The 24871-nt window shown below is 38.3% G+C and overlaps 1 protein-coding gene across 3 annotated transcripts in view; it reads left to right on the top strand.

Moving 5' to 3' along the window:
• Nucleotides 1–24871, top strand: part of DOCK1 (dedicator of cytokinesis 1) — a 369359-nt gene that overhangs the window by 16011 nt on the left and 328477 nt on the right. For all 3 annotated transcript variants that reach the window (XM_063434591.1, XM_063434590.1, XM_063434592.1), the window contains exon 2: nucleotides 11162–11245. In XM_063434591.1, coding sequence (XP_063290661.1) covers nucleotides 11162–11245 — 84 coding nt within the window. The remainder of the gene's footprint in view (nucleotides 1–11161; nucleotides 11246–24871) is intronic.

The raw sequence follows: 24871 nt of genomic DNA, 5'->3' as shown, positions 1-24871 counted from the left end.
ATAGAAGAACATATGTAGTTTTTTGACCTTTCAAAACATTCCTGTATTTCATAAAGCAATATGATATGCCATCCTTTTGTTCTGCGTTAAAACGTTTATAGATTTTTAAAAAATGTTTTAATGCTAATGCTAATTGAGAGTCCCCAGCAAACACATGCCCTTAGGCTAATTCTAGGCATTATAACCAATTCAATGAGATGAAATGGTTATTTTGCCTACTGTGTCCCTTTAAATTTTTTACTTCTGTGACATTCTGAAACCTTTATTCGAGGATTAGTAGCACATTGCAGTATAGTTAATGCAGAATCCAATTCTACATTTAACCATTAAATAAAGTGTTTGATGTTTGTTCTCTTGTATTGATAAAATATTTCAATATTTAATTATTCTTTAAGAGAATAGAACATCTGAATGCTCTCTCTTGCTTTGGAGGTGCCTTTATTTTGAAAGAAAAAGCCAACACGTATTTGTTAATATCAACCTCTTAAGGTTGAATGGACTGTAGTGCGTTAAAAATATATGAAATCATGAAAAGGGAAGAATATTCACATTTAAAATGTATACAACTGTTGCACTTGCACAAACAAATGCTGTTTAAGACTGGCCCTTCACAGGCACAAACCCTTGCCCAGCTTAGATTTACAGGGGATGTCCTTTACTAAACCTGCTGTAGTCCCATTACACAGGATACGGGGAGCTGCTCTATAAGCTGATGGCAAACATATTGCTGCTACTGCTTTCTGCCTATTCATCCAGTTTTGTGAACCTAGGCTTTATTGTCATCTCCCAAGTCACCATCCATGCTTGTGCACACTCAGGGCTTGGTCCAGAACTTGATGCAAGAGATTTTTCCGTCTATGTTGCTGTTTAACCCCTTAAGGACCAAACTTCTGGAATAAAATGGAATCATGACGTGTCACACACGTCATGTGTCCTTAAGGGGTTAAGACTGGCTAGTTAATGTTATTGTGCCAGTGCAACAGTTTTTTATACATTTTAAATGTGAATATTCTTCCCTTTTCATGATTTCATTTATTTTTAATGCACTATGATCCATTCAACCTTAAGGGGTTGATATTAACAACTATGTGTTGGCTTTTTCTTTAAAAAAAAAAGGCACTGGATTATTGTATCTAGTATTACTCTCTCCTAATAGGTCTTCCCAAGTCGTATTGCCCCGCTACAGTCTGTAATGAATGCTGTAGCTAGACTGATTTTAATCTCCAGTCGCTCCTCTCACACCTCTCCCATCTGTCAGTCCGTACATTGGCTCCCTGTATCCTATAGGAGTCAATTCAAGGTACTAATCCACACCTATAAAGCACTGACCAATTCTAGCCCCTCCTATATTTCTTCACTGATCCGCAGGTATGCCGCTTCTCGCTCTCTCCGCTCTGCCCATGTCTGCTGCTCGCACCCGTACAGCCAACGCACGCTTGCAGGACTTCTCGCGGGTGGCTCCCTTCCCATGGAATAGCCTACCTACCCCCATCCGACTCTCCCCTAGTCTTCAATCATTTAAAAAGTGCCTCAAAACCCATCTCTTTAGGAAAGTTTATGGCTTCCCAGAGTAACCTCTACCTCACATACCTGTCTCTTGCGCTCTCCTAAAGGGCAGCACTCTACTCTCTCCTCCAGCTCTCCTTCACTTCCACTTTACTTGATTGCTATCTCCTGTCCTATTGTGTTTTATACCCCACCTCCTCTAGACTGTAAGCTCGTTTGAGCAGGGCCCTCTTCAACCTACTGTTCCTGTAAGTTTTTGTAATTGTCTCATTTATTGTTAAATCCCCTCCTTTGATAATGTTGTAAAGCGCTACGGAATATGCTGTAGTCACTTAGTATAGTCTGACTAGAAATATTAGTAATAATTAGTAATATATCTACTCCGACTATGCTAAGTGACTACCGCTCTATCCGGGACATTCTGGGCTCTTACATATATTAAGACTATTTTTGACTAATATTTGTATTTACTCAGTTACCATGTATTCGTATCATTGTATTTATTCTATTCTATTTCTAATTTTTTTTTGTATTTGTATAATTTCACATCTTTATGCATAGTTCCTATTCCACTCTCCTAGCCATCTAGAGTATATTACCTGAAGGTTTTGTTACTCAAATATTCTTTTAGATTTTGCTGAGCCGTGGATGGGGGCTTATTTGGCTTGTTGAGATTAGTGGAAGATAAGGAATTCTTTCTGTATACCCATATTTACCATTTTTTCCACTCACTGTTGGAATAGTTATCTATTCTAAAACTATCTATAACGGAGCAGGGTGTTCACTGCTCTTTAACCTTTTCAATGATTCAAAGTTGTTATGGTGACCTTTTTAAGCATACTGTTACAAAAATCATTTCCTTTCTATTGCGGAATAAGGTCTCCAGGCACCAAATTTAAAATGTTAAAATAATTGTAACTGGTACTTAAGGTGTAAAACCTTACCCCTTTTTTTTGGTTTAGTATGATTAGTCCAGGTAGTTGTGCTTGTGCTGATAAGCCTGAAATTAGAACGTGTACACATAATTAAAGGAAAAGTGTACAGAATGATCAGCACTTGAAAAACTTAAATAAAGGCAGCACACCTAAAGGATAGCTTATTTATTTATATATATATAATTTTTATTGTTCTCTCTCTGCATTGTCATTGTTTATTTCTATATTACTACTTGCTTATATTTCATTTTATATATTATCCCTGTGGCGCCACCTTTCTCTCCTTCCTTACTCATGACTAAAGGCTTATTTTGTTTGGGAAGCTCATGTGAAAATGTGTATGAGACGTTCTAGAAGTCTGTACCAAATATTGAAGCCGTTACGACTTCAACCCACGCGTAACTCACATACACAAGGTAATATTTGAGATTTTCAGACAAGTTTTGATAAACTTATATGGAATGTAGAAGCATGATGGAGCTTTTTCCTCTTGGCTGTTTTTATATTTTTTTTTAGTGTTCAGTATAAAATTGTAACGTTGGACACTGACTGCAATTTAGAGTGATTTACTAACCAATTTATAACAAAATGCTTGATATGTAAAAAAAAAAAGCTTATCTTTATCTAGGGATCCCTGTTATTGAAGCGAAGCACCCCCAAAATCCACTCCTGTATTCAGTTACCACAGATGATGAATGTGCATCATAGTTATTCTCTTGAGCTATATGTTTACATAACTACTCTATTGAACTTAAATGTATTGAAGATGTTCACAAATTATGCATTTATTGCTGTTCCATGAGTATATAAGGTCTGTTGGATTAACTAAGCCTGGAACTTTTTGGGCCAATAATCCACATAAAGAATTTGCCTAAAACTTGGGTGAAAGAAAGACATCATACGAGTTCTGATGATTACCTTTAATTGTTGTGTCACGTTATAGAATGTGTCATCGGAATTTAATTACATGAGATTTGAGGCGTTTTGTGTATTTAATGGTTACCGTAATTTGTCTCGTCCAACAAATTGCACAATTATTATGTTTTACAAAACAGGAACACTCTAAGGTTGCATTAAAGACAAACCCTGCACCTTTCTTTTTGGTTCAACTTCTCTATATTTCCGGTATTTACATACTTGTTTATCTGTAGAAGGAAGTGAGAATCAAGTGGGTACTTTTTTAATAAGTCTTCCATCAAAAAGATTAAATAAACTCCCTAAGGCTACTTTGTTGGCTTCCCGAAGCATGTAAAGAGAGAACAAGTTCTCTCCTGTCTATTTATTTATCCTATCTAGTTATTAAGAATGTGGGCGTTCGCTTTCACTCTGAACCAGAGAAAAGGAATATAGTGGAGATTATCCTATTAACAAAATTAGTGTTATGCAGCCTTACAGTTTACAAACCCATTTCCATGTAGCTAATGAAAAAAAAATCTATATTATATATCAAAGTGACATGATGACTCATTTCTAAAATGTATAGTTATATTGTTCTCGTGCACAAACAATATTGACTTTTTGATACATCTTATAAACCTGATATTTGTTAATGCAGGAAAAAGAAATAGAAAAAAATATATTCCTCAGCTACATATCCTGAATTTCAACCCACTCCCTGCCCCCATACACCATAACCAGGATTTTGTAACATTACACATCTCAAAGGAGCCGTCATGATTATTTACATGGTTAATTTGTCCAAACATTACCCCCCCCCCCCCCCCCCCCAGTCATCATATGTTTCATTGTGGCAAGAAGGAATTGGTGTCAATAATGGAACAGACTATTAAATGTAATAAATATGTTTCGGCCACCTTAAAATAAAGTACCTGTGATATTTGGAGTGAAAATGATGATTGTTTTGTGACAGCAATGCAATGAATCTTGTGTAACTGTGTTGTGAAGACACCCTAGTGTCTGGAACAAAACCATAAACATGTCTAGCTGTTCGGCTTTCTATCTGTTGGTTAATTGTAGAAATCTGATTTCGGTCCACAAAAGGAAAAAAAAAATACTCCGAAACACAGTCTGAGAAATATGCAGACCATGAAAAGAAGAAACACATTTATTTATGAATAATACATTTTATGCATTTTCATTTGTGTATTTTACTTCCACTGTGAGACATTAACTAGATTGCAAGTAAACTTTCCCATACAAGGTCTTTTCAGGCATTTGTTACAATTTGTTTTTATATGTCAGAGTTTATAACGTTCTATATATATTTAATAGGTAAACTGCTGTAAATAGTTTCAGTGCTCTGCCTTGCAGACAATGTGTTTGAATATTGCTGTACCTAGTTGGTGATATTATGACTTATGCAAGCTAGGATGGCAATATCTCACCATGTGGCTGCATGTGTGTGAGCTATATTTCCATTAATGCTTTGCCAGCTTAAAGGAACACTCAAGTGTTATAAATAATAGAACGTTTAACCCCTTAAGGACACATGACATGTGGGACATGTCATGATTCCCTTTTATTCCAGAAGTTTGGTCCTTAAGGGGTTAAAGTGACACTCTAGTCCATGGGTCGTCAACCTGGTCCCTACCGCCCACTAGTGGGCGTTTCGGGATTCCAGGTGGGCGGTAGGGATTTTCAAATTTTTTTATAGATTGGGTGAGCAGGCGGGTGCGAGCCGGCGGTACCCCTGCGACCGGGTACCGCCATCACCACTTGCGGCCCCGGCCCAGGCGGCAATCCACCGGGGCCGCATATAGAGGGGTCCATCGGGTGGCCCATGCTGTCAGGGCCACCCGATGGATGTGGATTGTGAGAGGGCCCGGTCAGCGCTGGGCACTTTAACAGCGCGACCGGCCCCCTCTGATGACATCATCTCTGTTGGGAGGAAGTGATTCCCCGGTCACTCCTCCCAGCATACTGAGAGCCCGCGCGGGAGGAAGGAGGAGGAGGGAGTCAGAGTGGGAACTCTGACTCCCATCCACCTGAGCCACCACTGGACCCCAGGGAAAGTCACTCTCCTGCACCTTAAAGGTAGGAAACAGGAGGGTGACTTAAATATAATGTGTGTTTGTTTGTGTATGTGTCTTTGTATGTATGTCTTGTGTGTGTATGTGTGTCTTATGTATGTATCTCTTGTGTGTGTGTGTGTGTGTGTGTGTGTCTTTGTATGTATGTTGTGTGTGTGTGTGTGTGTGTCTGTCTGTATATATATATATGTGTGTGTGTCTGTATATATATACAGGGCCCGCCTCCAAATCCTGCCCACAGGAATACACACACACACACACACACACACACTAACAGATACAAATACTGAAACAGACATACACACATGCATACACACATGCATACACACATGCATACACACATGCATACACACATGCATACACACTGGCATACACACTGGCATACACACTGGCATACACACTGGCATACACACTGGCATACACACTGGCATACACACTGGCATACACACTGGCATACACACTGGCATACACACTGGCATACACACTGGCATACACACATGCATACACACAGTGCACACACACAGTGCACAAACACTGGCATACACACAATGGCATACACACAATGGCATACACATACACTGGCATACACATACACTGGCATACACACGTAGGCATACACACGTAGGCATACACACGTAGGCATACACACGTAGGCATACAACACGTAGGCATACAACACGTAGGCATACAACACGTAGGCATACAACACGTAGGCATACACACGTAGGCATACACACGTAGGCATACACACGTAGGCATACACACGTAGGCATACACACGTAGGCATACACACGTAGGCATACACACGTAGGCATACACACGTAGGCATACACACGTAGGCATACACACACACACTGGCATACACACACACACTGGCATACACACACACACTGGCATACACACACACACTGGCATACACACACACACTGGCATACACACACACACTGGCATACACACACACACTGGCATACACACACACACTGGCATACACACACACACTGGCATACACACATACACTGGCATACACACACATACACTGGCATACATACACTGGCATACACACATACACACACACTGGCATACACACATACACTGGCATACACTGGCATACACACATACACTGGCATACACACATACACACATACACACATACACACATACACTGGCATACATACACACACACACTGGCATACACACATACACACATACACTGGCATACATACACACACACACTGGCATACACACATACACCTCATTTTCAGCCACCCTCCTCTCTTCCTTACCATTTCGTCGCAGGAGGGTGGCTGGGGATGATGTGAGTCGGCTGCCTCTCCTCGCGGCCTTTCTCTCCTCCTTCCCGCACGGAGTAAACTGGGAGGAAGTGACCGGACGTCACTTCCTCCCAGCAGCACTTGCTTCCGGCTGCATTTTTTTTTTTTAAAGGGGCCCGGTCGCGCTATTACAGCGCTGACCGGGCCCCTGAAGATAATAGGGCCCATTGGGTGGCCCTAAATGCTTGGGCCACCTGATGGGCCCCATAAGCGTGTGGGCCCCGGTGGAGATGCACCGGCGGCAGTTCGGCTGATACACGTGGGGCCCGGGCGCCAGTGTGCCCTGTGTGCCAGTCTGTTATAGTGGGATACCTAGCTCAGCCTTCCTACTGGGCATTGCTATAAGGAAGGTTAAAAAAGGGGGGAAAAAAAGGTGGGGAGGGGAATTGAGGAGGGAGAAGAGGGGAGATGACGCACAGATGAGAAATCCTATTATGCGCAAACAGAGAAGTCGTCTGAATATCACCGAAAGAGGAGACCTTTGTTTGTTCCTTACGAAAATCGAACCAGATATCAAATATTTAGTCTTGCAGCATCAACCTCAAGGATCTCATTAATCACTAGTAAAGGTAATTTCAATTTACTTTATTGTTTTCTCATTAAACTTTATAAAGTTAAAAACATTATAAACATGCATTAATTGGAAATAAAAAGATAAATGAACGTACATTTATTTTTTTAAAAAACACCCTCCTTTCGAAAAAAATATTCCGCACTTGCGCGAAAACTGGTGGGCGGTAAGGAAAATTTTTCAACCAAAAAGATGCATTAGTGGGCGGTAGTTAGAAAAAGGTTGACTACCACTGCTCTAGTCACTAGATTTTTGCTGTAAATATTGTCTTTTCAAATAAAAGACAGTGTTTACATTAAAGCCTAGGAAGTGGCCACTCCTCAGATGGCCACTAGAGGTGCTTTCTGGGTCAGTGCTCTAAACTTTCCCCATAGAGATGCATTGATTCCATGCATATCTATGAAGAGATGCTGATTGGCCAATGCGGCGTTCAACTACGCCCCTGGCCTGCCTCCTTGACTGAGATAATCAGAATTGATGATCTCAGCCAATCCACCGTTTTTACTATGGGAAAGCATTGTGGTTCACTGAGATTGGCATTTCTGAAGATCTCAGTGAAGGATGTGGCCCGGGGTTGGTGTCAGCAGCGGCAGTCCAGCGCGGTGATGGAAATAAGGTGAGTTTTCTAGTTATCAAAGAAGGGTAAGGAGGGGTGCCAATTGGGGGTAGCATTTTTTCAACACTATAGGGTCAGGAATACATGTTTATTGCCCTTCCCCCCCCCCTCCCTCCCCACCCCCCGACTTTAATAAAAAAAGGTTACTTCTCATACAACACCTGAACCCAATAAATAGTAGTGGTGTCCACATACCTTTGGCCACATAGTGTATATAGTTCTAGTGGATTTTATACCTAATGGCAGGGTTATTCCCCCAAACCATGAAATGTTTTGAATTGAGTAGAAATTTACAATGTAGCTGTGAGTAACACATTTGGAAAAAATCTCAACTGTTTTTAGCTCAGCTAGTTGTTTTTTTTTTTTTAAATGTGGTTATTCAGTAAATTAAGAATCTCGGAGAACTGACCAGAGTCAGTTACCTGTAAAGCTAAAATAACTTAAGCTGTAGGAAAAAATTGTGAGTTGGATCCCCCCCCCCCCCTTAATTTGGTTACACTGTCTTACAATTTGCAATGTACTTATCAAGTCTGCATAACTCAGTTTAACGAACCATGGCAACAGTAATTTATGATCTTTGCCCCCATGTTACATGTTACTGCAGCAGATGGCTAAATTTAAGGCATGTCACATTATTGGTTCTACTGGTGGCTAATCTGGTGTGAGTGTTGGGATAATAGACTGCCCTGGATGAATATAGAGGTCTACTTATTGGCAGCTGGTGCCCTGGTTTTCTTGATGGGTAACCATTGTTATCATTGTAGTATTGTTTTCAATGGTTTGTGAGTGCAGATGGGGTTCATTGTAAATATTAAATTGATTCTAATGTATATATTGTATCAATCATTGGTGTGTACTTCGTTAAGTGGCTGTATTCTTAATAGTATACATTGCTTTTCTATTTATTGAGAGTGGATATTTTATGCTATGCTGTCTGTAATGTGTTATCTACATGCCTATACCTCTTTATATGTCTTACTTTATAAAGATATGTTGTTGGCATCTACTGCTCTGAATTTCCTGGAAAAACGATTTCAGGAATATTTTTTTCAATAGTACTATTTTATTCTGTTGGATAAAGTTATTTTTGTAGTGCATTGGGAATCACGGGAAAAATGGCGTGTGCTTTTCACGATGCATTCTTATTTTTCCCTGGCCATATCTTGCCTGCCTTAATCTGAGAGCAGACGGATGATCCATTTGGTGATGGTTGCTAACAGCTCCTCAATCGACAGAGAGAGAATCTCAGATTTATGTGAAAACAATAATGAAGATCTTAACTAGTTCTCTACATACTTATTTCATGAAGGCGACTGTAACTTTCTATAGTTTCCTCTTCTAATCAGCTGAAGCCACATGTAAATGAGAATTGTTTTTTCTTTTCTTTTTTTTCCCCTCTAACTTTGCTTTATGACAATCTTACTCATTTTTCTTTCTTGCAGCTTTTTTTTTGTATCGGTTTCATGGCCCATGCTTGCCTATTTTCTCCAATCGACATATATATATTTTTTAAATCTTTTATTTTTAACCTCTGCCACTCCTCTCTGTTCACCAGTTTTCCATCTCCAAGAAACATACCATAATTTATCTGCCAGTCTCTTTCACCTCTCCATTTTCTTTTGTCTTTTTTTTCTTTTTATTCAAACTTCACTAAATTCTCCGTTCTCTTCCCCAGTTGCTATTTCCCCACCCTCTACTTCAACCTTCTCTCTCTCTCTCTACCAGTCCCTTTTACTTATCCCTACCTTTCTATGCATGCACTAAACCATTACTTGTTTGGCAGTTCCCTATTTAATTCCAGTTTTATATCTAGAATAATAAGCGATTAGGCTATCTTCACTAGAATTTGACTATTTTGGTATAAAATTGGTCGTTCTCTCATCAATCCCTGACAAATCATGGTTTAGTGAGTAATAGTCATTGCTTCTCTGAAATAGAGATTAGACTGTGAGAACAGGTAGTGCACTGACCATATTTTCCTCTGATGACTGGTTCTTTCCCAGAACTAATAATATCAGAGGATTTGGTGAATAGGTGAGCACTTTTAGTGTGCAAAATTCTTCTCAGACGTGAATATCCCCACAGTGCTGCTAAGTAAATAATCCTGAAGATGATCTTCAATGTGAATTCATGCTAGATGGGATAATTACCGGTTACCCATTGTCCTTTTTAACCTTGCCATTTCTTTAAGAACCTATAAAGCTGTCTCCAATTGTGAACAAGAACACAAAATGCCATTCATAATGAGCATTTGTACTATCCTGACACTCAAAGCAGTGAAGAGCATTTTAGATGCAGAATTAATTCAAACGATCCAAGTGATATTTCCAAATTCCATGTTGATTCTGACACCTCTTACTTTATTTAGACTTGAGCTCTGTACAAATATTTTTTGTGAAGGTACAATGGTGACTATCATGTAATATAATACCTATTATCTTCAAATTCTTGTGACCCTTTAAAGGGTAAATCCAACTAAAATAAAAACAAATGTGTTGTATTAAAACGCTATTTTTAATTAATGTTGGCATGGTCCAAGAACTTAGACGACCAATGCCAACACATGCCTGGATCGAAGGTGCCACCATCATGTTATTCTTGCTGATGACAGATGCTAAATATTAGACTTGTGCACAAAATCTTTTCAACTGGTACGAACAAAGTCCTGTTAATCTACACCCAAATTAATTGATCGTCAATTATTTACCTGTGGAGTCCTATTCAATAATTAAGACTCCACAGGTAAATCCTAGATGGATCGATTTGTTCATGTGTGGATTAAAACTCATTAATGCACAATTTTACCAAATGTGCACATAAGTAACATTAGCCAGCCTGCATCTCTTGTTTTGGACGATCTTAAGACACTGCCGGAAGTGGATTTACACCTGTGGTAGCAAAGGTCTACATCGCTTTATATGCAGCGCTGCACTTCAGACTCCTAGCACCATGACCACTTCAAATCACTGAAGTGATCGTAATGCTTGGAGTATCCCTTTAATGTATGCTCAGTTTTGTTCTACTTCACTTACTGTTTGTGAGAGGCACAATAAATAAATAACCTATCTGCTAAAAATTGTAGACTTGCGAATATACATATATAAATGTTTATAGCTTGGAAAACAAAAATTCAGAGTGAGCAATATTTCACAATGCCTAACTAAAGCTTGTTGTGTTTTTTTTTTTTTTTGTTTTGTCTATCCTCATTTTAGCACTTTATAACTATGATGCAGGAGCACCAGATGAGTTAAGTTTACAGATTGGAGATACCGTACACATACTGGAAACCCATGAAGGTGAGTGTGAAATTTTATAATTCACATGGATAATATTGGCCGCTTAATTTAAGCCAGTGGATGACAATGGGCACCAAAATATGTGTTTTTCAATGTACTTAGACTTGGAGCTATATGTAAAATACTTGAAAATAGTTTGGAACATTCATTCAAATGTTTTATTGTTGGTACCTTGAGTTTTTGGAGCAATAGATCAAAACCACCTTTGGGAATTAGAGCGCATTTATACATATTTCAGTAGTTCCCAACCCAATATTCAAGAATCCAGATTTGTTTTGAAGCTTAAATCCTGAACTGCTGGTGAGATTTATGGTTGGGAACCACTGACCTTCACAGTGGGACTGTTACTTACATTATCCACAGGCTGACTCAAAGAGCAGCAAATTGTTCCTGTTTTTGTAAGAATGTCCCTTTTGGTTATCTGTGTTCCTGTAGCAGATTATTACATTGTGTTATGCAGTAGTACAATTAATACAACAGACTGCACAGATGACTTGTCAGGGTTTTTGATGATTCAAATATGGAATGGTATATGCTATCTGCAGTGGAGACTGATCCATTGGGGCAGGTTGGTTGTTACCTCCTCCACAAGTTTTTGTTGCAGAAAAATATAAATATAGGCCATTAAAGAAACACTACAGCATTAGGAATACAAATGCGTATTGTCATTGGGTCAAAGCCGGGGTTTTGGAGCCAGATTTTGTTAAAGTTGTTGCAGTTTTTCAAATTTGTAAATCTCTAGGCTTCTGGTGTTTAATGTAGTATGACTTCTCATAACACGCAGAGTATAAGTACCCCAGAACACTAAACCTTGAATGTATACCAGTCCTTGGAATGGACGGGTAAACGTAATAAGATAAGAGTAGTCCAAGTATAGTCACGTATAAAGGGAGCTTCAAATTGCATGAGCGATAATACAAAGCTACGTCAAGGATATCAGAGAGTAGAATAGTCAATGGATGCCTTGTCGTGTATGTGTGTTTATAATATATATATATATATATATATATATATATATATATATAAAATTGTCACCACTTGGTTCCCATTATAAACAACAACAGGAAACTGATTTGCAGAAAACAACATCTGTACTTTTATGATAAGGGCGTTTGTGTCATAGCCATGCCCCCAAAATATAAGGGGGTTTTGCAAATAAAGCAATAGTGAATGATTGGGGTGATGACGTTGGCGCCGAGGAAGTGCATAATAAAACAGGGCATGACCACCAGAGACACGTGTTGGAAACGCCAGGAGGCAAGCCAAGGAAGGAGGAGTTAGTTATCTGAGCAACCCTGGGTTACCTCCTCAGCAGATAATCCACTATCTGCTTAAAAATCCCTCAACACTTGCATCTCTGTAATACACCTATTACGTGTAGGGGTCCCCATCTGATTTCCAAAAAGTAGCAATTAAACTCTCTTCAGCGCTTGACAAATATATTATCAAAGTTCTTTTAAAAGACCACTAAAATCACCCAGACCACATCCCCTATCTCAACGGGCAGATCCCTCTCACAAACTAATTCAATGGATGTCAAAACAAACTGAAAGCACCATTGGGCCAGAACCATATCCTGCATATACAGGAATTAATTTACTGTCCTACTAGGCTGCTGTGTAATTAATATAACTAAAGAAACTAATCTCCCCTTCTTGACAAACATGATGGAGATGAACTGTATTTATTTCTAGATACCAACATCTTGCATACAAAGTCCTCTGCAAATACATAGTAAATCCTGGATTGTGCGAGATGGGCAGAAAAACAGATGCCATTGCTTCTAACTTTATGTAGATTGTATCTTAAAGGGATACTGCAGACCTGTAAATCACTTTAGCATGCTGGAAAGCTTTGTGTTAAGAGTGTCATCTTAAAATGCAAATTTTAATTGAAATTGACACTTGACACAGTTACTTCCTGGTTTGGTTAGCTCAGTGTAGCTAACCTCAAGAGGCAGAAGTTACCCAGAGCACCTGCCTTGCAATGGCTGCAGAAAAGAAACAGCAGATTTATAGCTATACTCCAATGAAAAAAATGTGTAATTAAATGCACGCAAGTTTTTATTTTAGGTATATTTACTAAATAGGGATTTATTTAATTTGTATTTTGGCAGTGAAGTGTGTCTTTAAGGGTCAGGTCAATCTGGGTATGTTCCATCAGAACCTACAAATGCCCTTTAGAGCAGTGCTCCTCAATCCTCTCCTCAAGGCACATCTAACAATCCATAATTATCTGGGTGTGTCTAAGGTGTTTAGAAAAAGGAAAAATAGCACCCTAGAGTCTAAGGAGAGGGTTGAGGAGCACTACTTTAGAGGACAACCAGGCCAGACGTCCATTACTGTTTCTTGGAAAAATGTCTAGTCTATTCACAATCTATATGTATTTGATGTATTCCATTCCTCTACTCTAAGTGTCCACAGGAGCATATATTTTTAAAATCTCACCATTTAATTTATTCTTCCTCCCCTAGAGGTGAATTTAATAAACGGAGGACAGAGTGAAGTAAAAGAGCCTTGGATGGCAGTAAATAGTCTTTGTATACTACTCCGACAGATTAATAATCATTGCAGCCTGCAAAACAGTCTAACATTTCATTGAGTAGAATCCCATTTATTTGAGTTTTTGATGGTCAAACCCAATATTTTTGACAAAATTCTAAATAAAACCTTGCTCCAAAAAGTTGTAATGTAATATTCTTGTTGCCGCTGAAAACGGTAGGCTTCATATCTAAATCTTTCCACCTACTATTACTACAAACTTTGAACTTCTTAAAGGAGATAAGGGGTATTTGAGAACTCCAAGCCGTAGTGCAGAAATGTGTCCATTTTGATATCTGCTAATAGGCCAATAAATAGATGTGTGTAAATGAGGCCCTCATTGGGGTTTATTAGAATCTAGATTGGGAGCAGTGTAGGTCAGGTGATTAAACACTCTGTGACTGCAGTGTAATAAAGCAACATTTAGGTGGGGAACACATTCAACTGTATCCAGTGGTGTATGCAGGATTTGTGCTGGCCTAGGCAGGACGGTGCTCGGGCACACCCGAGGCCGCACTTTGACTGACAGATGCTCACTCACTGACAGACGCACACACTCACTGATAGATGCATACACTCATTGACAGACACTCTGATATGCACTGACAAACTATGACATACACACACTCACTGATTTGACACACTGATAGACGCACACTCACATTCACTGACACCCACTCACTATTATTAATATATTTTTTTTTAAATTGAAATCCACCCAGCTTCCCTACTTTTGGAATAGCTGGGTGTTTTTCTCACATGGGGTACAGTGGGCCTGCTGGGCAGGGAGGCGGTCGGACATGTAGGCAGGCAGGCTGCGGGTCCTCTAGGTTTTCAATGAGGGAGCACTTTCCCCTGAGCGCTCTGCTCAGCTCCCTTGTGCGCCGCAGAGTGATGCCGGGAGCCAGAATATGACCTCATATTACGGCTCCCGGCATCATTGCGGGTCGCGCAAGGGAGCTGAGCAGAGAGAGCTCAGGTGAAAGTGCTCCCTCGCCGCCCGGCCAGGAAACCACCGCCCGGAGGAGCCCAAAGGTTGCCAGCCGGCCAACTCTTGGGCTCCCATAAATCGAGGCAAACCAGGTATTTGCCTGGGCATTTGGGGGCGGCGATTTTTGCAGGAAATTGCCGCCCAAGGCAAAGGCCTTGTTTGCCTCACGGCAAATTCGTCCCTGACTTTATCTACTTGACTGCTTACTACTTGTATATGAATGTAAGGGAATAGGGTAAAAATATAGGATTGGCAGCTAATGTAAATTTTATTTAAATTTACACTAGTATGAACAAGAAAGGGGATATTGTGGTTTGGATAAGGAATTTATATATTAGAATACACAAAAATCTAAAATAAAAAAATGCGCCTTTTAAAGGTACCTCTTTGCTCCAGCTATCCAGGCTCCTCTGCTTCTACAGTATTTCCAAGGCCCAAGCAGTGGCTGAGATTTAACCCAATCCTGGTCCCACATTATTCTTACGTTATGTGCAGCCAGGTTGCTGCCGTTTATAAGGCACTATGATTAAGGCGATGAGGAGAGAAAAGTTTACTAGCAGAGTTGCTGCAATTAGTATAGATAGTGAAGGTGCTTGGAATGTGTGGTACCCTAAAAATCAAGTCTGCTTTGAGATAAATTTAAAGTAACACTATAGGGTCAGGAACACAAACATGTATTCCTGACCCTATAGTGTTAAAACCACCATCTAGCTCTCCTGGCCCCACTAACTTTAGTACAATCCTATTTCTATTCAAGTCTGTAGCTGCTGGCTGTGCCCTGATCTGCCTGCTTGCCTGAAATCATCAGAAGTGATTCTGTGAGCCAATCACAATGCTTTCACATAGGATTGGCTGAGACTGTCAAGGAGGCAGATCAGGGGTAGAGCCAGCACAAGTCAAACACAGCCATGGCCAATCAGGATCTCCTCGTAGAGATACATTGAATCAATGCATCTCTATGAGGAAGGTTCAGTGTCTCCATGCAGATGGTGGATACACTGAATGGTAATGCTGCACACTGTGCAGTACTGCCCCTGGAAGCACCTCTAGTAGCCATCCGAGGAGTGGAGGTATCCCTAGGCTGTGATGTAAACAGTGCCTTCTAAAAAGACACTGTTTACAGCAAAAAGCTTGAAGGGAATGATTATACTTACCAGAGCAAATTCATTAACCTGTAGTTGTTTTGGTGACTTTAGTGTCCCTTTAAGAGACTGTAGCATTGTCCTAAATTGATTGCTCTCTCTTTGCTTCCTAACCTCTGATTGTTTGTATTATTCAACCTGATTTTTTAATGAGTCCTTTTAAGCATAACTCTGACTTTAAGCAATTTTGGTGATGGATGCCCCTTATTTTATTTGCAGTCACCAGTATCCAGACTGAAAAACAGAACAGTGAGAAATCAATAGGAAAAACATAGGAGGAATAAATGTCAGACACCTGCTGTACAAGAGGCAGCTCTGTACAGAGGAGAGTTGACTACATTTGCTACTTTTCATTCTGTGCCACCTGCTGTGCCAAGGTCATCTGGTACATCAAGTGTACGTTAACCCCTTATGTATCATACTAAATCTATGGCACACATCCAGCTGACTTGTAGTGGGTTAAAATCTTGCAATCTGACCAGAAAAGACATAAATATGCAGGGTATGCCTAGACTGCAGACACCGTCCTTATATTCACGGAATCCTGTGTTTCCAGAGCCTTATAAGAGTAAATAAAACAATCTGAGATAAATTGTATATCTTCAAAAAGCATGCCTCGTTTTGTTTTGTTGCAGATGGCATGTTGTGGTTATTACTTTGTGTTAGGTGAAAAATCTGAAAACGGTTTCCAGTATTCTATTTTATTTCTTATTTAACTGCAGACAATCTGTCAATTGTTAGGTAAAAAAAAGAAGAAAAATGTAAATCAGAATTCTGATTACTACAAACACACAGTAGAGTTTGTTTTGGGGTAGGATTAGAAAGCTGTGATATAGAGCTTTCTGTTGTCATGCACATTAGGAAAACTGGGTTAATATGTACCAATATCCTGGAATAGGCTCGAGAGGTTCTTATGCATTGCTGCACATTGTGGCGGAAGTACTGTTAATCAGAGATGATTAAAATGGCTTTATTCAGCTTTCCACGTTCTGGTATTTAGGAGACGTGCCCTGGCACACCACCAGATGCTAGTTTAATGGGGGTGGGGAGTTAAAATATGGTGAAAGATGATTGGGAGGCGTCGCACAAAGATAATTGTTAGAAAAATATGGAATGGGAAAAAGGTTTATACATTTTGTGTGTTGTATCCGGCATATATTAATGCAGAGGCACAGCTGCCTTTAATTCTGGGATGCAGCTAACATTGGACCAATCTCTTTACAGGTCTGACTGCTATGGAAACAGCATCAGAAGTTTCCTCCCACTAAACAGAAGTTTTACTTACACTGTTGTGTTTTAATATTCGATAGTAAAAAATATTGCATTTCTGAGTTCTGTCATACTGAGATATAAGCTTTATTTACAAACTATCTCTTCTTTGCCTGTCTTTTTGTGCAGCTGTCACAGTACAGTATACCTGACCCCACAATTTTCTGTACCTGGACTTACGTTTGGGTTGCAGCCAAATTTTCTGAATTATGTTCGGACCGCGTCCATCTGTTGCAGATGTTTGCGGGTGGCCATATATGTGCAGAATTCAGAACATATTCTGAGACTGATAGGTATTGGAGGTTACAAAAAGCATTCAGCATCCCTTTTCATGACGACAATTTAAACACACAGGATCGATAAGGACAGGCGTAAATGGGGTTCACCCCAAATGACTCTTCTATAGTATGTAAATAAAGAGCTGCTGCAAAATTGGTTCTTAAGGGAAATGTTAGTTTGTACCAAAATGGCAGAAAAATTGTGAAACTACTGATGATCAATTATACCTCTAGGTATGATTTGATTTAGGAAACATAATGTGGGCAGATGTTTAGAATAAAGTTATTTATTGGATGAATCAGGTAGGTAGTTATAGATTTATTCTAAACAAAGAAGTAAGTAGAAGTTTAGATCAGGGTGTTGCAGTGGATGTGATCTACTTGGATTTTACCAAGGCATTTGATAAGGTTCCTCACTAAAGGTTATTCTTCAAACTAAAAGAAATTGGTCTAGTTGATTATTCTTGTTCTTGGGTAGAACATTGGCTTAAGGATAGAATACAACGAGTTGTCATTAATGGTAAATTTTCAAGCTGGGCAAAAGTGGTAAGTGGTGTCCCTCAGGGTTCTGTTTTGGGACTGCTTCTATTTAACATATTTATAGATGATCTTGAAATAGGCATTGAAAGCCATGTTTCTGTGTTTGCAGATGACACAAAACTTTGTAAAGTAATAAAATTTGAGCAGGATATTGCTTTGCTGCGGGGGGATTTGGATAGATTGGGGGACTGGGCACTAATATGGCAGATGAAATGCAAAGTTATGCACTTTGGGGTCAAGAATGCACAATCAACTTACACCCTAATGGTAGTAAATTAGAGATAACCCCACACGAGAAGGATTTGGGAATTGTTATAGACAACAAATTAGGCAGCAATATGCAATGTCAATCTGCAGTTGCTAAGGCCAGTAAGGTTTTGTCATGTGTAAATAAATTCTCGGGATGAAAATATAATTTTGCCTCTTTATAAATCGCTGGTAAGACCACACCTTGAATATGCTGTGCAATTTTGGGCACAAGGTTCTAAAGAATTATATCATGACACTAGAAAAAGTGCAGAGACAAGCTACAAAATTAATAAAAGGAATTGAGCATTTTAGTTATGAAGAAAGGTTTCAAAATTTAAATCTCTTTAGTTTGGAATAACCGCGCCTCAGAGGGGATATGATATTATTATACAAATATATTCGGGGCCAGTACAAACCTTTATGTGGAATTCTATTCACAAACAGGTCTATACATAGGACACACGGTTATACATTTAGGCTGGAAGAAAGGAGATTTCATCTAAGGCAAAGAAATGTTTTTTTTACAGTAAGCGCAATAAGGATATGGAATTCTCTGCCTGAAGAGGTGGTTCTATCAGAGTCCATACAGATGTTTAAACTGCAATTGGATAAATACTTGGAAAAACATAACATACAGGGATATAATTTCTTATTAGTGGGGTAATAGCTGCTTGATCCAAGGAGACATCTGACTGCTATTTTGGGGTCAATAAGGAATATTTTCCTAGTTTGTTGCAAAATTGGAAGCGCTTCAGACTAGGTTTTTTGCCTTCTTTTGGATCAACAGCAAAAACATGTGAGGAAGACTGAACTTGATGGAGGCAAATCTATTTTCTGCTATGTAACAATGTAACTAAACTCAGTGCTGATAAAATCACCAGCAGATAAACAGCTTAAAATATATGCTTACTTTATAATACTTTAAGGTTTGCAAGGTTTTAACTATTGTATAGATAATAAAAAACTTAAAAGAGGAACTGGTATACATTTATCATTCCTTTTCATCAAATCTCAATTTAAAAAAAAAATCTTTGTTAATATTATTTAAGAATAAATCAGTTAACAAAAAACATATTTATCTAGGAAATAAGAGGGCTTGAAAGTTTGACTGGAGGACATAGAAGTGAACGGTGTTAAATGGAAACTGTAAGCACCAGACAACTACAATTTGTGACCTAGTTATGGTGCAAAGCGTATATAGGTGCAGTCCCTCCATGTTTTCTTGGTTGTTTGGGAAAAAGAAGCACACTCTCAGCACAAAAAGCTGACACACTCATCTGCCACCAAGCTAACAAGGAATTTCATTAATTTTTTTAATTCTCATTATCTTAACTGCACCAGAAGGAATGAGCTATGGATTCAGGAAATCCTGTTTATATCACACTGCTTAAACATAATTTGATAAGAACTAGAGGGACTGTACCCAACACATCTTTTCACCTTAAAGGTACATTATAACGCCCTAATCCCTATTTAGATTAGAGAGCCTCCCCCAACTGCAATAAAAATAGTTAAAAGATTTTACTTACCTTTTTCCCCAATGTAGAGACCCCCTCGATGCTGCTGCCCACTCCATTACCCACAATGTTATTCTGGTGACGTTGCTCTCTTGGCAATCATCCAATCCAATGCCTTTCATAGAGAATCATTGGGAACATGGTGCGCATGCTTTAGTACAGTGTTTCCCAACCCAGTCCTCAAGGCACACCTACCAGTCCAGGAATTAAGGATTACCCAGTTTTGTCTAAGGTGTTTTTAGAAAAAAAAGAAAAAACACCTTAGACAAAACTGGGTAATCCTTAAATCCTGGACTGGTGTGCCTTGAGGACTGGGTTGTAAAACACTGCTCTAGTAGAACCACACGCATGCAGGGCCACTGCATCCAGTCCATTTCATTGGGGTGAAGTGGTCTCGTGCGCTTAGTGGTCCTTTAAGCGAAAAAATAAACTGTAGTCATTATGGTGCTTGGTATCACTTTAATGTAAAATGATCAACACCGCTATGTTTTAATGTGAAAGTTCAGGAATAACTGCAAAACACATTAGAACACTTTTGAAGAGGAGATAGCTGGGTTATTAATGTGAGTTGTGTGAAGGTGTATTTAAAAAATAAAAAATAAAAAAAATTTAAGGCTGGAGTTTCCTTTTAAAATGTACTGATCTAAGCTTACTGCTGCTATTGTCTTATAACGCTAGATTGCAGTGTACCATTGTGCATTTAAGATGTGTCAATCATAAAAAAATAAATATTCAACAGAGATTTAATATTTGACAACTAGCATTCAAAACAAATCACAAGAATGCTAAACATCGAACAATGATGACAAAGCTACAAAAACTACCTAACTGGTCAATGTTTTATTAAGCTTTACCAAGTTCTAGTAAATGTGAAGTAAAGTTTTAATACACACACAGTCTGAGATATTTGATATGTCTATAAAGGGAGACACACCAGAACATTGTATTTACAAACAATGACGGCAGCATTTGCAATTTAAGTATAATTTATTCACTATCCACATTTAAGACCTGCTTTGACCCTTGTCCTTGGAATATAGTGAATCAATACTTCAGGAATGTTAAGACATCTGTCACAAATGCATATGATCTTGACACTATTGAAATAAGCTTTCAGAAAAAAAATGCAGGTGTCATATAACACTGGGGGCTTGAGCCATAAAATAATTTGGTGACCCCTTGCTAAAGCTCCACCTCTGGTCCCTCCCCAAACCCAACACAGACATAAACAGGCAGACAGATGCACACACATGCAAAGACCCATGAACAGCCATAGACAGACACAGACAAGCACAAACTCTTACTATAATGTGCATAGTAGTGTTTCACAGAGCTCCACTGCTTTTTGTTTTGGGTTTCTGTTGTAGTATGCATTGTGTGCTTGGGATGTGTGTATGTTTGTGCAAGGTTTTTATTATGGGGAAGAGGCTGTAGTGTGTGTTGAGAGGGGTGAGATGTTTTAATTTGTTTAATAAAAAAAAATATAACAACAATTTGTAAAAATTATTTTTAATTATTAAGAAATAAAATATGTTTAAACCCTCCCCTTTGCTCTAGTTACCTTGGTGCAGGGAGGGGGGACATAACGAAGATGCGTTGTTGTCCAGTGTGAAGAGGTTCTGGTCTCTCCTGGTTCCAGGAGCAGTCCTTGTTTAACTGCTCTCTCGAGCACCAGACTCTTAGTTTCAGAAAATGCTCAGAACTACCTGGAGCTCAAGGGCGCCATAAATCAGCTCTGCACTTCACAGAGAGTGAGAACAGAGGCTCCCTAGCCTCCCCTTTATTTAGCTGCTGCAGTACCTTGTCTTGAGTTAGCCAATTACAATTTTTCTGCATGCTTAGTGGGTGCTTGCTATACATCGGTGGGGTGCACATTCACCTTATTCTCTTTTTAACTGAGCATGTGTTGATGACAAAATACCAATAGTTTCCCTTTTCTAGTAATTAGATATGTGCGGCATTTCGGTCGCACCACATGCCGAAAGGAGCTATATTTTGACAATGTATATTGGTCTGTATTCTTTGCAAGCCTGCATTCATTATAAATGAAGGATAAGGCCTTTTAACAATACATCTCTCACTATGTATGTACAACTATTCACCTCTCTCACATCCTACCAAAACATTAATGGTGAAATATGTTTTATTGTAGAATATTTTCAGGGTATATCTATGGCCAAAAGTGATTTAAAAAACTAATTACATTTTTTTTTTTTACGGTTTAAAAATTAAAAAAGCTAAAAACAAAAGCTCTAAAATATCTGCATTGCCTATAAAATTTTTTTTATATAATTTTAGTCTATTGAAACCATTTTATACATTTTTATAGAAAGTGTTTATGGGCATGTTAAACTATTAAGGTCCACTGATTATCACAGTATAGCTCATTGGAAGGAACAGATGCTTAACATCTGGGCAATAAGCAGAAGATCACTGACATGCAGATAATGAAAACACCCAAAGCTAACATCCAGTAAAATGCCTGGAATAGTTTAACAAGTATCTTCCAATGTGAGCCATTTACTGCCAGAAAAACAAACAAAGGAATGGTGAATAAAATAAGTTGCAAAAATGTTATTGTTATTCAGTGTTTGTAGAATGAATAACTTCAGTAAATGCAATTAATGAAAACCCCAACTCATTCAAGTTAGCCATTGGTTGCCTTGGATTTAAAGGAATTGTAACTTCTAGATGCTGAAGAGTCAGTGGTTGCCATTTTCTATTTAACCCCTTAAGAACTGAGTCAAATGTATACGGTTAAGGACTGAGTCATATGTACACGTTTTGATCAAAATAAAATGTAAACAGAACATAGAATTTCCCTATGTCTGTTCAACCGTAATTCACCTATTTCTTATTAGGTGCCCCCAAACTTTATTATATATAATTTTATTCAGGAGAAACAGGGCTTTCATTTAACATCAAATATTTAGTTATGAAACATAAGTTAATATGAAAAAATATAGTTTTTTTTTTTAGTTCTGCATGACATTTTAACTGTGAATATCATAATACTGTTATCTTTTACTGCAATAAAATACACATATTTTTATTCAGTGTTGTCTCACATGTAAAACCGTTCCCCCTATGTACATGTTTTATGGTGTTTTGGGAAGTTATAGGGTCAAATATAGCATGTTACATTTTTCAGTTTTTGTCACATTGAAATTCGCCAGATTTGTTACGTTGCCTTTGAGACCGTATGGTAGCCCAGGAATGAGAATTAGTAGATTAGAATTAGCAATAGTAGTCAACCCAAGGTATTGCAAATGGGGTATGTCCAGACTTTTTTTTTAGTAGCCACTTAGTAACAAACACTGGCCAAAGTTAGCATTAATAATTGTGTGTGAAAAATGCAAAAAACTAATTTAAACGACAATTTTGGCCAGTGTTTGTGACCAAGTGGCTACTGAAAAAGTCTTGACATACCCGATGTGCAATACCTTGGGTCGTCTACATTTGCAAATGGTATGCTATCATGGGGGTAATTCTCGTTCCTGGGATACCATACGGTCTCAAAGGCAATGTAACCAATCTGGCGATTTCAATGTGAAAAACCTTAAACACAAGCCTTTTATTTGACTCTGTAACTTTTGAAAACACCATAAAACCTGTACATAAGGGATACTGTTATTCTCAGACTTAGTGTTTCAAAACCGTAAAATGTATCACAAAAATTATATTGCCGTTTTTGTGTAAAAATGCAAAAAAATGCATTTTTACTGATGATATTGTTGTAATACACTAATATTTGTGTTCTGAGTAGTATCCCGAGTAAAACAGTACCCCCCATGTACAGGTTTTAGGGTGTCTTGGAAATTTTAGGTTGTCTTGGAAAGTTACAGGGTTATATATAGTGCTAGCAAATTAAATTATCTGGACTTTCTGCCTGGATTATCAGGCAGGTCCTGCAAATTGTAATTAATAAAATGACAAGTAAAAATATTACATAAATATATACGTACAATAAAAAAAATATATATGTGTGTGTGTGTATTTTTTATTTTTATTTATATATAGGTGTATATATAAACATATAAACACTGATATATATATATATATATATATATATATATATATGTTCTAAGTGTATTTTGATCTCTCTCTATATATATATTTATTTTTATTTATATATAGGTGTATATATAAACACTGATATATATATGCTCTAAGTGTATTTTGATCTCTCTCTCTCTCTCTCTCTCTCTCTCTCTCTCGATCAAAATTACACATATATTTAATTATTTGTAATGTATTTATAATAAATATATATATATATATATATATATATATTTAATACCATTCTACGTGTATTCTGATATATATATATATATATATATATATATATATATTCTAAATATATATATATATATATATATATATATATATATTCTAAGTATATATATATATACATTCTAAGTATATATTTCATTTTAAACTGTGTTTAAACTTTATTTAACATTATTTCATGCACCAGGAAGACTGCCTGTCATTCCAGGGACTCCCCCTGCTGGCACTGCTATGGATGGCTATTCCGTCCATGTGATCGTAAGGTCCTCGCAAGGACCTCACGTTCACATGGCCCAGGAGAGCCGGATCAGACACAGGGGGACACCCTGTGATGCCAGGTAAGTCCCCCCCATCACGATCGTCAGCAGGGGATTGTCAGTGAGCAGGTAAGTGGGAAGGACGGCGTTTAGAGTTGGGGTCCCTTAAGTGGTTAAAGGGACACTATAGTTACCAGAACAACTATAGCTTATTGTATTTGTTCTGGTGAGTATAATCAATCCATTCAAACTTTTTGTAGTAAACACTATTTTTTCAAAGAGAACATTTTACAGCCTAGTGACACCTTCACTGGCCACTCCTTAGATGGCTACTAGACGTGCTTCCTAGGGCAGTTTCCTGTAGAGATGTATTGATCCAATGCATCTCTATGAAGAGATGCTGTTTGGCATGTGCTGGCTCTTCCCCTGAGCATTGTGATTGGCTTAGATTAACACTTCTGATGATGTCAGCCAAGTAGGCAGATCAGGGGCAGAGCCAGCAGCAGCAGACTGCAATAAAGGTAAGATTTTGCTATATGTTTTTATAATATAT

Source organism: Pelobates fuscus, chromosome 10, assembly GCF_036172605.1.
Source record: "Pelobates fuscus isolate aPelFus1 chromosome 10, aPelFus1.pri, whole genome shotgun sequence".
Taxonomy (NCBI): domain Eukaryota; kingdom Metazoa; phylum Chordata; class Amphibia; order Anura; family Pelobatidae; genus Pelobates; species Pelobates fuscus.
This window is presented reverse-complemented; position numbering and strand designations above follow the sequence as displayed.